General features: G+C 47.2%; 1 protein-coding gene across 1 annotated transcript; it reads right to left on the bottom strand.

The window, feature by feature from the left end:
- Positions 1-819: 819 nt before the first annotated feature.
- Positions 820-8,963, bottom strand: LOC144600459 (interferon-inducible GTPase 5-like). The gene is made up of 2 exons (XM_078412077.1): positions 8,944-8,963; positions 820-4,711 (listed from the first exon to the last, which is right to left on the bottom strand). The coding sequence occupies exons 1-2, from the start codon at positions 8,961-8,963 to the stop codon at positions 3,508-3,510; spliced, it is 1,224 nt and encodes a 407-aa protein (XP_078268203.1). The 3' UTR covers positions 820-3,507.
- Positions 8,964-11,823: the final 2,860 nt, after the last annotated feature.

Below are 11,823 nucleotides of genomic sequence, written 5' to 3'. Positions count from 1 at the left end.
GGTATGTTTTCTCCAAGGCGGAAGCTTCTAGCGAGACAGCAGCCATCTCAGCTTCAGCCTCCATTTGAGCAGAGGCCCTCGTAGTTGAACTGGCTACAGAACCAGATTTACGTCTAGATCTTTGTGTTGAGACGTTTGAAACACTATCCTGAGGTGTAATTTCCTCTTCCACCTCAACACCTTGTTGCATCGCACCTTCTACTGTAGAGTGCAACGTTCGAGCCCTGATTTCAGACAACCACTTCTCCGCATCAGTCATGAAACCATCAAAAATGTTCACCCTTTCTTGGAACCACTGAGTGTGCCATTGGAGTTCTGGCTTGGTCAGTTGTAAACTCAGTAGTGACTTTTGTTTTTCTCCAACCCCATGGTAAAGGTTGAGTAGTTGATCCAGACCAGATTTTACAATGTTCGCATTCTCATCTAATTCCATTAGTTCCTTCTGACAGACAATTAATTTGATGACCTGTTTCCACGACTTGTCTCTCTCCTTCTGGCATCTTTCCAGATAGACTGCTTGCCTTTTTTCCGAAAGATAAATTTCTCTTTTTTCATATCTTCTTGATTTTTGTTCCGCATCTCCCTCCTGTGGCGGTTCCTCATACTTACCTGATGGAAGATCCATGATGAATCGGTGCTTATCGCTATGTTCCAGAAACACCAGAAGAATTCACAACAGAATGAGTATTTTTTCAAAACACATCATTAATTCCAAGGCTGAAAGTCTTGGGCCAGTACCTATGGTAAACAATCGCTGGCTGAGCACCTTTTCTTGTAGAAGTTCATAACATAATTAATTTTTCAAGGTCGTGCTCTGCGAGTTTGGTTTCCTTATCTCCTCGTAGCATAAACAAGCTTCTTGTATCGAATAGTACTTCTGCAGAATTTTCTCACAGGCTTTTAAGTTTTTAGACCTTAACTTAAAATTACGACTAAACAGTCGTCTACTCACGGTACCCGGTCAATGAAGTGTTCAATCTTCTAATGATCCAGGTGTCAATTTGGCTTCAACCGGCAGGTTCTTTGTTCCAGGATTTCAGCTCTAATCTCTGGCACAGATTCAGCTTCTTCTTCAATTCCACTGTTGCATCGGATGTTGCTTGTAGAACAAGTCTTTCTTAGATTCTTCTGTTAGAATAGTTTTTTACTTTAGTCCACTCAGAGAAAGTTCTTTACTCTACTCCACTGAGAGAAGTTCTTTACTCTACTGCATTCAGAGAAGAGTTCTTTACTCTACACCACTCAGAGAAGTTCTTTACTCTACTCCACTGAGAGAAGTTCTTTACTCTAATGTAATGGTAGTTTCTATACCTTCTCAAAGTCCAACTTCGATAGCCATTACTGCTCGGGGATGGAATGGAGGTATAGCTTATGCACGCATCGCACTCTGAGATAACAAAACGAATCTTCCAAACGTCTTTTCTTGATTTATTGGTCTTTATTAAAGTAGCACAATCAAAGAGTAATTCATAACCTTTCGTCCTTATCAACTGTTTCTTCATCAAACAACACAGTAAAATTCATATAGTCGTTACCGTGTGGTTCTTGCGAGTGTAGCTGGCGCGAGTATGACTGGTGCGAGCCTGCTAAAGAACTGTATTCTCTTCAACCTCCGAGACTAAACTGACCCACAATCTCTGTTGCTATGTTAGCCTCCTCCCATGTAGACACTCCCCAATATAATTCCTTTCAAGAGATCATAATATTTTGTCATGTTATCTATTGATTTTTGTGTTATAAATTCATGGTTTTTACCTGTGCTAATAAAAATGTCGAAAGATTGTTTAGTTGTGTTGCATAATTATTATCTATATAATTATTAATTCTACCCCCATCTCCACGTGTTAATATAAAGCTCTAAAGGGAGAACAAGCAAGAATTGTTTTACCATTTTAATAGTTCTTCAATTATTCGCAATGGCATTCAAGGTTTTTAAAAACCATGACAGCTTCTTGCGTGTGGGATGTAAAGAAAATAGTTGCAGGAGGAGTCCATTTGGCCCTTCGAGCCAGCACTGCCATTCATTGTGATCATTGCTGATCATCCACAATCTTTTTAGTAAATTCTGTGATTGGGGCTTCTTCATCATTGTGATGCAAGGGAACTTCAACACGGTGAAAATCTGACCCAACTATAAACCTCAGAGGTTTGTAGGGATGATGTATTTGCATTTTTCCAATAATTTGTGTGCTTTACTACACCTCTTTTTTGCTAAATATCCCCAGCGTTCCAGCTGCATTTTTATGCCTGTCAAATTGGCTGCATACTGTAAGGTGCTGTTGATTGGTACCTGGCAATGGTGCAACGGGTAGGTCTGCTGCCTCAGTACCAGAGATCCGGGTTTGATCCCTACCGAGGGTACAACCTGTGTGAAGTTTGCATGGTTTCCATGTGACCATGTGAGTTTCCACTGGGGTGCTCAGGTTTCCACCCACACCCCAAAGACGTGTAGGATTGTAGGTTAATTGACCTCTGTAAAATTGCCTCTAGTGTGGAGTGAGTGGATGAGAGAGTGGGGTAAAGTGGACATAGTGTGAAAGGGCGATCAATGGTCGGTGTGGAATTGGTGGGCTGATGGACCTGTTTCCATGCTGTATCTCCAAACTGAAAGTTCACCAAACTGTGCCTTCTATAGGCACATACTTAATAACATTTCACCTTGATTGTTACAGAGCTTGTGAATTTGTGGAAGTAAAACCTGTCCATCTCACTGGTGGTTCTTCGTCATCATAAATATACTATCCCTCTTCTAGTTATCCAGCAAGATTTGGCATTTGACTTCTTCAGTCTATTGATTACTTTCAATCTATTGAAAGTAAGCATGCAGGTACAGCAGGCAGAGATGAAAGCTAATGGCATGATGGCCATCATCACGTGAGGATTTGCGATAAGGAGCAAGGAGGTCCTACTGTAGTTGTATAGGGCCCTGGTGAGACCGCACCTGGAGTATTGTGTGCAAATTTGAGGAAGGACATTATTGCTCTTGAGGGAGTGCAGCATAGGTTCACCAGGTTAATTCCCAGGATGGCGGGACTGACATATGATGAAAGAATGGGTCGACTGGGCTTGTATTCACTGGAATTTAGAAGGGTGAGAGCGGATCTTATAGAAACATATAAAATTCTTAAAGGATTGGACAGGTTAAATGCAGGTAAAATGTTCCTGATGTTGGGGGAGTGCAGAACCAGGGGCCACAATCTAAGAATAAAGGGGAGGCCATTTAAAACTGAGATGAGAAAAAACGTTTTCACCCAGAGAGTTGTGAATTTGTGGAATTCTCCGCCACAGAAGGCAGTGGAGGCCAATTCACTGGATGAATTTAAAAGAGAGTTAGATAGAGCTCTTGGGGCTAGCGGAATCAAGGGGTATGGGGAGAAGGCAGGCACGGGTTACTGATTGTGGACGATCAGCCAGGATCATGTATGGGCAAATGAGATCAGTTGAACTTGGCATAATGTTTGACACAAACACTATGGGCTGAAGGGCCCATTCCTGTGCTGTACTCTTCTATGTTCTAATGTCAAACGCTACCCTCACCACCCTCTCCGCGCTCTCCGTCAGTTCCTTCAGCGCATCTCTCAGGATCTTGAAGGTCATGAGAAACGATGAACCTGCTCCAAAAATGGAGCCAATGACTGGGACAAAGTCTAGAGCCAATTCCAGGGCTGAAACCGTCACAATAGCAGCTCCCCAACCTATCCTAGCAATTATATCTAGAGTTATTTCTCCCAGCAGGGGAGAGTTTGCTGCTGCTTTCAGCTCCTCCATGGATTTACCTGTTCTGTTGGCCAGTCGCTGAAGGGAAGTGTCATTAAGACCCAGGCATTTCCTGAATTGGATGATTGCTCCAATCAGTATGGGAATGTCACACGCGAGAGAGACTCCAGGGACAGGGATGGCTCCTAATGATCCCGAGAGGATCGCCAATGCCCAGATCCCCTTCTTCAGCAACTCACTTTTCTTCTGAACAATCTCCACGCTGAGGTTGGGAAGGGCCAGGACAAAGATCCTTTTCTGTATATTTGGTAAATCACCTTCCAGTGCTTTATTCAACTCACAAAAATCATACTGATCCTGTTTAAAACTGGATATCAGGAACACCCTGGGATCAGTGATCCCGACCTTCCCCAACCCACAGAGGCAGTCACTCCGGATTATTTCCAATTCTGCATTTTTATCAAATTCCTTCCGTTCCATCTGCATTGCATTAAGGTCTGCGTCAATCTTCGAGCGAACAAAATAGAACCTCTTCCCCAGCCGCTTAATCTCATTGGCAAGTTTTGCATCATTCTCTTTGAATCGACCAGCTGCCACTATGATGAAGAAATCGTATTTTTTAAATTGCATTTTCTTCAGGTAGGAACTCGCTGTGAATCGTGTAGATCCGATCCCCGGCAGGTCCCAGTAGCGGACATTGGGCAGATTGGGATGTGGGTATCCGGTTGGCTCCATTGTAGTCTCTGTGAGCCCAACCTCAGCCGCTCCCTCATCTGTGCTACAAAGCCCTCTCATGGTGTTGATGAAGGTGGATTTTCCTGCACCTGTCTCACCCGTCACGGCGATGTTCAGCTCGGTCTTGTCCAGTTCTTTCATTTTATTCTGTATCATGGGTTTAATCTTTTCCACACCACCCGTTTGGAAGTCGGACTTCAGTTTGCTGAGGTCATCCTGCGTGAAGAATGTGGGGGTCTCAGACTGAGCCGCCTGTTGACTGAAAGGAAACATGTGTTGGAACATGACCGAAAGGAAACATGTGTTGGAACATGACTGAAAGGAAACATGACTGAAAGAAAACCATGACAGTTTCCAGTTGAAACAGCATCCAAATACATTGCACATTGCATCATGACCAGATATCCTCGTGTCAATCTGACCTATTGATTGTACAGCATGCTAAACAAAGCTTTTCACTGTACTTCAGTACACATGCACAACAATAAGGGTAAATATAGTTATGGTTGAAATGCTTTTCCTGTTACAGAGCAAAGTGAAGAGATATTCTGTGCAGTGGGATTATAAAGGGATATATAAAATTATGAGGAACATCTGTATGGTAATTAATCACTTGTCTTTTTCTCAGGGTAGGTAATCAAAATCTAGATGGTTTCCAGTTGAGGGGGAAATATGACTGGTGGCTATTTGGAACTAGCTGTCAGAAAAGCATTCAGAGAATTGGCCCCCACTGCCGTCTGAGGCAGAGAATTCCACAGATTTACAACTCTCTGACTGAAAAAGGTTTTCCTCATCTCCGTTCTAAATGGCCTACCCCTTATTCTTAAACTGTGGCCCCTGGTTCTGGACTCCCCCAACATTGGGAACATGTTTCCTGCCTCTAGCATGCCCAATCCTTTAATAATCTTATATGTTTCAAAACTAGCTGTCAGAAAAGTGGTGGAGACAGGTACAATGATAATAATCATAATCGTAATTTATTAACCAATTATGTTTTGCAACATACGGGGAATGTGGTTGGCCTTACAGTCATACCAAAAAAGCACAAGGCAAAGAGTGGCAATAAAGGGGGCATTTTCTGGTTGGCTGCCAGTGACCAGTGGAGTTCCGCACAGGTCAGTGCTGGGGCTATTAATATTTGGATGAGGGGATCGAAGGCTTTGTGGCCAAGTTTGCAAATGATACGAAAATAGGTGGAGGGGAGGTAGTGTAGAGAAAGCCAGGACTCTACAGAAGGACTTGGACAGGTTGGGAGAGTGGGCAAAGAAGTGGCAGATGGAATACAGTGTAGCAAACTATGGATTCATTCATTTTGATAATAGGAATAAAGGCGTAGACTATTTCCTAAATGGCAAGAGATTCCACAAATCAGAGATGGAAAGGGACTTGGGAGTCCTGGTGCACTATTCCCAAAAAGTTAATTTGCAAGTTGAATCGGTAGTAAGGGAGGTAAACACAATGGCAGCATTTATTTCAAGAGGACCAACATACACAAACAGGGATTTAATGCTGAGGCTCTGTAAGACGCTGGTCAGGCTGCAATTTGGATTATTGTGAGCAATATTTGGCCCTATATAGAAACATAGAAAATAGGTGCAGGAGGAGGCCATTCGGCCCTTTGAGCCCCCACCACCATTCATTGTGATCATACCTGATCATCCACAATCAGTAACCTGTGCCCAACTTCTCCCCATATCCCTTGATTCCACTAGCCCCCAGAGCTCTATCTAACTCTCTTAAATTCATCCAGTGATTTGGCCTCCACTGCCTTCTGTGGTAGCGAATTCCACAAATTCACAACTCTATGGCTGAAAACGTTCCTTTTCACCTCAGTTTTAAATGGCCTCCCCTTTATTCTAAGATTGTGGCCCCTGGGTCTGGACTCGCCCAACATTGGGAACGTTTTTCCTGCATCTAGCTTGTCCACTCCTTTTATGATTTTATATGTCTCTATAAGATCCCCTCTCATCCTTCTAAACTCCAGTGAATACAAGCCTAGTCTTTTCAATCTTTCCTTATATGACAGTCCCGCCACCCCAGGGATCAATCTTGTGAACCTACGCTGCACTGCTTCAATTACAAGGATGTCCTTCCTCAAATTAGGAGACCAAAACTGTACAGCTGGAATGAGGTTAGGAGGGAGAGATAGATCAGCCATGATTGACTAGCGGAGTAGACTTGATGGGCCAAAGACGTACAGGTATGTAGGTTAATTGGCTGGGTAAATGTAAAAAAAAATTGTCCCTAGTGGGTGTAGGATAGTGTTAATGTACGGGGATCACTGGGTGGCACGGACTTGGAGGGCCGAAAAGGCCTGTTTCCGGCTGTAGATATATGATATGATATGATAAATGGCCTAATTCTGCTCCTGTCAGACCATGAACATGGTCATTTGGAGTATCGCCTGCAGTTCTACTCACCCATTGGAGGAAGGAGAGGGGAAGCCCCGTTTTCTGAAGAATGAGGACATCTCTGATGCCCTAGTGTGAAACACCTCATCCCGGGCGCAGATGCGGCGTAGACGGAGGAATTGGGAGACGGGGATAGACTTTTTGCAGGAGACGGGGTGGGAGGAAGTGTAGTCCAGATAGCTGTGCGAGTCAGTGGGATTATAGTAGATGTCAGTCACTAGTCTTTCTCCTGTGATGGAGATGGTGAGGTCCAGAAATGGTAGGGAGATGTCGGAGATAGTCCAAGTATAATTAAGCGCAGGATGGAAATTGGAAGTGAAGTGTATGAAGTCAGTGAGTTCTGCATGGGTACAAGAGGTAGCACCAATGCAGTCGTCGATGTAGCGGAGGTAGAGTTTGGGGATGGGGCAGTGTACATCTGGAACAGGGATTGTTCGACGTACCCGACAAAGAGGCAGGTACAGCTAGGGCCCATGCGAGTGCCCATAGCTATGCCTCTGGTTTGGAGGAAGTGGGAGGAGTCAAAGGAGAAGTTATTAAGGGTAAGAACCAGCTCTGCTAGGCGGAGGAGAGTGTTGCTAGATGGGGATTGGCTGGTTCTACGGTCGAGGAAGAAGTGGAGGGCTTCAAGACCATCCTTGTGGGGGATGGAAGTGTAGAGTGCTGCCTGACCTGCTGAGTTACTCCAGCATTTTGTGAAAAAAACTGCCTGGATTAGAGGGTATAGCTATCAGGATAGGTTGGACAAATTTGGATCTTGTTCTCCCGAATGCTAGAGGTTGAGGGGGATACCCGATGGACAGAATCTTTTTCCCCAGGATGGAAATGTCAAGGAATATCTAGCACAGCTCTCAGGTTAAAGGAGTAAAGTGTAAAGAACATTTATGGGGCAAGTTTTTACACTGGAGAGTAATGGGTGCCTGGAACGTACCACATAGGGTGGTGGTGTAAACAGATATGGCAGTGGCGTCTAAGAGGCTTTTGGCGAGGCACATGGGTATGCAGGGAATGGAGGGATATAGATCATGTGTTGGCTGATGAAATTAGTTTACTTTGGCATTATGTTCAGCAGGGACATTGTGGGCTGAAAGGCCTGATCTTGCACTGACTGGCCCACATCACGACACTGCAAGTCTATCCACTAGCCTCAAGGATAGGGTCAGGAATGTTCTGGGTAAAGCTGCAACCACAGATCCATCTTCCCTACTTGCCTGCAATGAGCACAGCTCAAACAACACTGTGCACCGTCCCAATAGACAATAGACAATAGACAATAGGTGCAGGAGGAGGCCATTCAGCCCTTCGAGCCAGCACCGCCATTCAATGTGATCATGGCTGATCACTCTCAATCAGTACCCCGTTCCTGCCTTCTCCCCATACCCCCTCACTCCGCTATCCTTAAGAGCTCTATCCAGCTCTCTCTTGAAAGCATCCAACGAACTGGCCTCCACTGCCTTCTGAGGCAGAGAATTCCACACCTTCACCACCCTCTGACTGAAAATGATCACATCTTCCACTACCAACACACAATGGGTTCACTGTGTGCCAAGCACAAGATGCCATGCTGCTACTTACCTGAGCTACTCTGAGAACAACTCCAAACCCCAAAACCTTCACCAACAAGCATTTTAATGCAAAGGGATGCTGCCACCATTAGCATGCACAGCATGCTGCTTATGAAAGATATCACTGTTCCTTCTGAAGGAAGGACTCAGCTATTGAGGAAGTATGACCGGACCACTTGCTCACGGCAGTTAAAAATGGATATGAATTGGTTGTCTTGACTCCAATGTCTTTATTGTATATAGAGATTAGATGCAAAGAGAAAGGACTTCAGTTGCCGATCAACTAGCACTCTCCTGTAACAATGGGCAATCTGAGCACTGGCCATGCCCTGCGCTGGCAGGTTGTACTGAGGCAAGGAGACACAGGGTGACAAGGTACAGGGTGACAGGGAGACAAGGTGACAGGGAGACAAGGTGACAAGGTGACAAGGTGACAGGGAGACAGGGAGACAGGGAGACAGGGTGACAAGGTGACAGGGAGACAGGGTGACAAGTTGCGACGTGTCCGGACCTACCTGGAGCTGCCTCCTCCCATTTCTGATCTCTGTGTGTCGCTGCCGGCCTGTGTGATGATCCTGTGATCCTCGCGCTGCGCTGAGGTGAGGTCGGGGATCAGAACTCCTCTTCGTCCTTGGATGTGCGAGTCTTCTCCTTCAAGAGGAAAGTAGTGAGAGAGTGAGTGCTGGTTTGTTCTGTACCAGAAATCCCAGAGGCTATTGGGAATATCACCCTTAATCGGGATGGGTTTAATGCAATCTACTAGAAAGTGGGCATGTACTCGCTGGAGTTTAGGAGGATGAGGGGGACATCATTGAAACTCACCAAATAGTGAAAAGCCTGTGTAGAGTGGATGTGGAGAGGGTGTTTCCACTAGTGGGAGAGTCTCAGAACTAAAGGACGTTCCTTTAGGAAGGAGAGGGGATCTTATTGAAATGTATAAGATTATTAAGGGGTTGGACACATTAGAGGCAGGAAACATATTCCCAATGTTGGGGGAGTCCAGAACCAGGGGCCACAGTTTAAGAATAAGGGGTAGGCCATTTAGAACAGAGATGAGGAAAAACTTCTTCACCCAGAGAGTTGTGAATCTGTGGAATTCTCTGCCAGAGAAGGCAGTGGAGGTCAATTCACTGGATGTTTTCAAGAGAGAGCTAGATTCAGCTCTTAAGGCTAAAGGATTCAAGGGATATGGGGAAAATGCAGGAAAGGGTTACTGATTTTATATGATCAGCCATGATTGTACAGGGTCCACATTACAACACAAGTACATATTAAACCCCCCAATTTAGCTTCTTTTACCATCAGCACTTGCCGCTCAATCAATAAGCAAAATGATCAAAGCTGCAATAATAATTTTCGGTTACATGAGAAACAAAGTTTTCATATAATCACAGAATCTAAAATAATACCGGTTACAGCTTACCCAGTCCATCCCACCTCCTGCTCCTCCGCCCCACCAACCCCTCCTCACCCACTCAACCCCCCTTCCTCCTCCCACACCCCCCCTCCTCCTCCTCCCCGCCACCCCCATCCCCCCTCACTTACTCGACCCCCCCTCCTCCTCCTCCCCAACCCCCTCACCTGCTCGACCCCCTCCTCCTCCACCACCTCACGCACTCCATCGACTCATCCTCCTCCCCCCCACTCACCTCAACCTCTCCATCTCCCCTCCTCCACCTCCCCCCACCCCATCCCCCATCCCCCCTCATCCACTCAACCCCTCCACCTCCCACCCCCCTCCGCCTCCCTGTCACCCCCACCCCCCTCACCCACTCCATCCCACCTCCTCCTCCCCCCACCCCCCTCACCCGCTCCCTCCCCCATAACCCCCTCCATCCCCCCGCTCACCCATCCCTCACCCTCTCCTCTTCCTCCTCCCCCCCTCCCTCTCCCTCTCCTCCCCCCTCCCCTGATGCTCTCGTCACCCCCTCCCTCCCTCCCGGCCATTGCCTACTGTCGTCACTCGTGCGAGGCCCGGCAACGCCGCTTAAAGCTCCCCCCGGGTTGGGTCGTGCGAGGAGGGAGAGGAGGGCACTGAGCGCGGCGCTGCCGTCAGGCGGGCGGGTGCTCCCCTCTCGGAGCGGGAGAGGCGACGCCAACTCCCGTCGGCCAGCGCGGCCCGGCCTGAGGAATGGCAGGTGCGAGGCATGCCGGGACGGGAGGCGGTGCGGGGGGCGCATTAGTTAAAGGTCCGGGTGGGGGGGGGGAGGGAGCTCATCTGTTGAAATCGTGCGTTGTGAGCTCACATGCTCAATACCCGGGTCGGGGGGGCGGTGGGGGGGGGGACGGGACGGGTGAAGTGTGTGTGAGTGAATACACAATGGACTGAATACATCACGGGGGGGAGGGGGGGAGGGGTGGGGGGTTGTTGGGGGGGGGGGGGTCAATTTGGACACAATTCTAACTGCGATATTGCCGCATAAACTGCGATCTTGGAGTGAAAACGAAACTGCAACCGCGAAAACAAATATTTCCGAGAAAGGTGTTTACTGAACACGCAAGCAAGGTTTAGCAAGATGAAAACTAACATACACACACTCACTCACGCACACTCTCTCTCACTCAAACACACACACACACAACGGCTGCCCTGGTCGAACAAACCCAGTGAACACGATTCCAAGCCGCACTTTTGCCAACTCTCACTTCAATTCATCCCGTTAATGAAAACCAAGTGCACTGGAGACGTGAAATAAAAATAACATCAAACGCTAGAAACGGTCAGCAGCCCAGGCAGCCAATGGATCCTGGAGCTGAAACACTCAACTCAGATTTGATAACTTAGAGATAACTTAGAGATAGACACAAAAAGCTGGAGATGAGGAAGAACTTTTTCAGTCAGAGAGTGGTGAAGGTGTGGAATTCTCTGCTTCAGAAGGCAGTGGGGAGGCCAGTTCGTTGGATGCTTTCAAGAGAGAGCTGGATAGAGCTCTTAAGGATAGCGGAGTGAGGGGGTATGGGGAGAAGGCAGGAACGGGGTACTGATTGAGAGTGATCAGCCATGATCGCATTGAATGGCGGTGCTGGCTCGAAGGGCTGAATGGCCTACTCCTGCACCTATTGTCTATTGTCTAACTCAGCGGGACAGGCAGCATCTCTGAAGAGAGATAACTCAGAAACTGATGACAGATTCTCTCCGTGGCTGCTTCCTGTCTCACTGAGTGTTTGAACGGTTTCCAGTGCCGCTGCTCCGGTTCTGGTCATTACCTACTTCGGTTCAGGAGGAGACTCCGTCAGTGAACGTCCGCTGTGGTCGCCGCTCCAGTCGTTGCGTGCCTCTCACCTTGTCAAGTACTTGTTCCTCTGTCCCTCTCTCCCCCTGCCCAGTTCACCCACTGTCTTCCTGTCTCCACCCATATCCTTTCTTTGTCCCGCCCCCCCGACATCAGCGTAAC

Source organism: Rhinoraja longicauda, chromosome 15 (genome assembly GCF_053455715.1).
Source record: "Rhinoraja longicauda isolate Sanriku21f chromosome 15, sRhiLon1.1, whole genome shotgun sequence".
NCBI lineage: Eukaryota > Metazoa > Chordata > Chondrichthyes > Rajiformes > Arhynchobatidae > Rhinoraja > Rhinoraja longicauda.
The sequence above is the reverse complement of the archived record's forward strand: the minus strand, read 5'-3'. Positions and strand labels throughout refer to the sequence as shown.

Bases quoted from the DNA above. Each gene is read 5' to 3' on its own strand.
- LOC144600459 (XM_078412077.1), bottom strand. From the start codon at position 8,963: ATGGGAGGAGGCAGCTCCAG. The intron at 4,712-8,943 runs GTAGGTCCGGAC...GTTTCCTTTCAG, and splicing joins ATGGGAGGAGGCAGCTCCAG to TCAACAGGCGGCTCAGTCTG.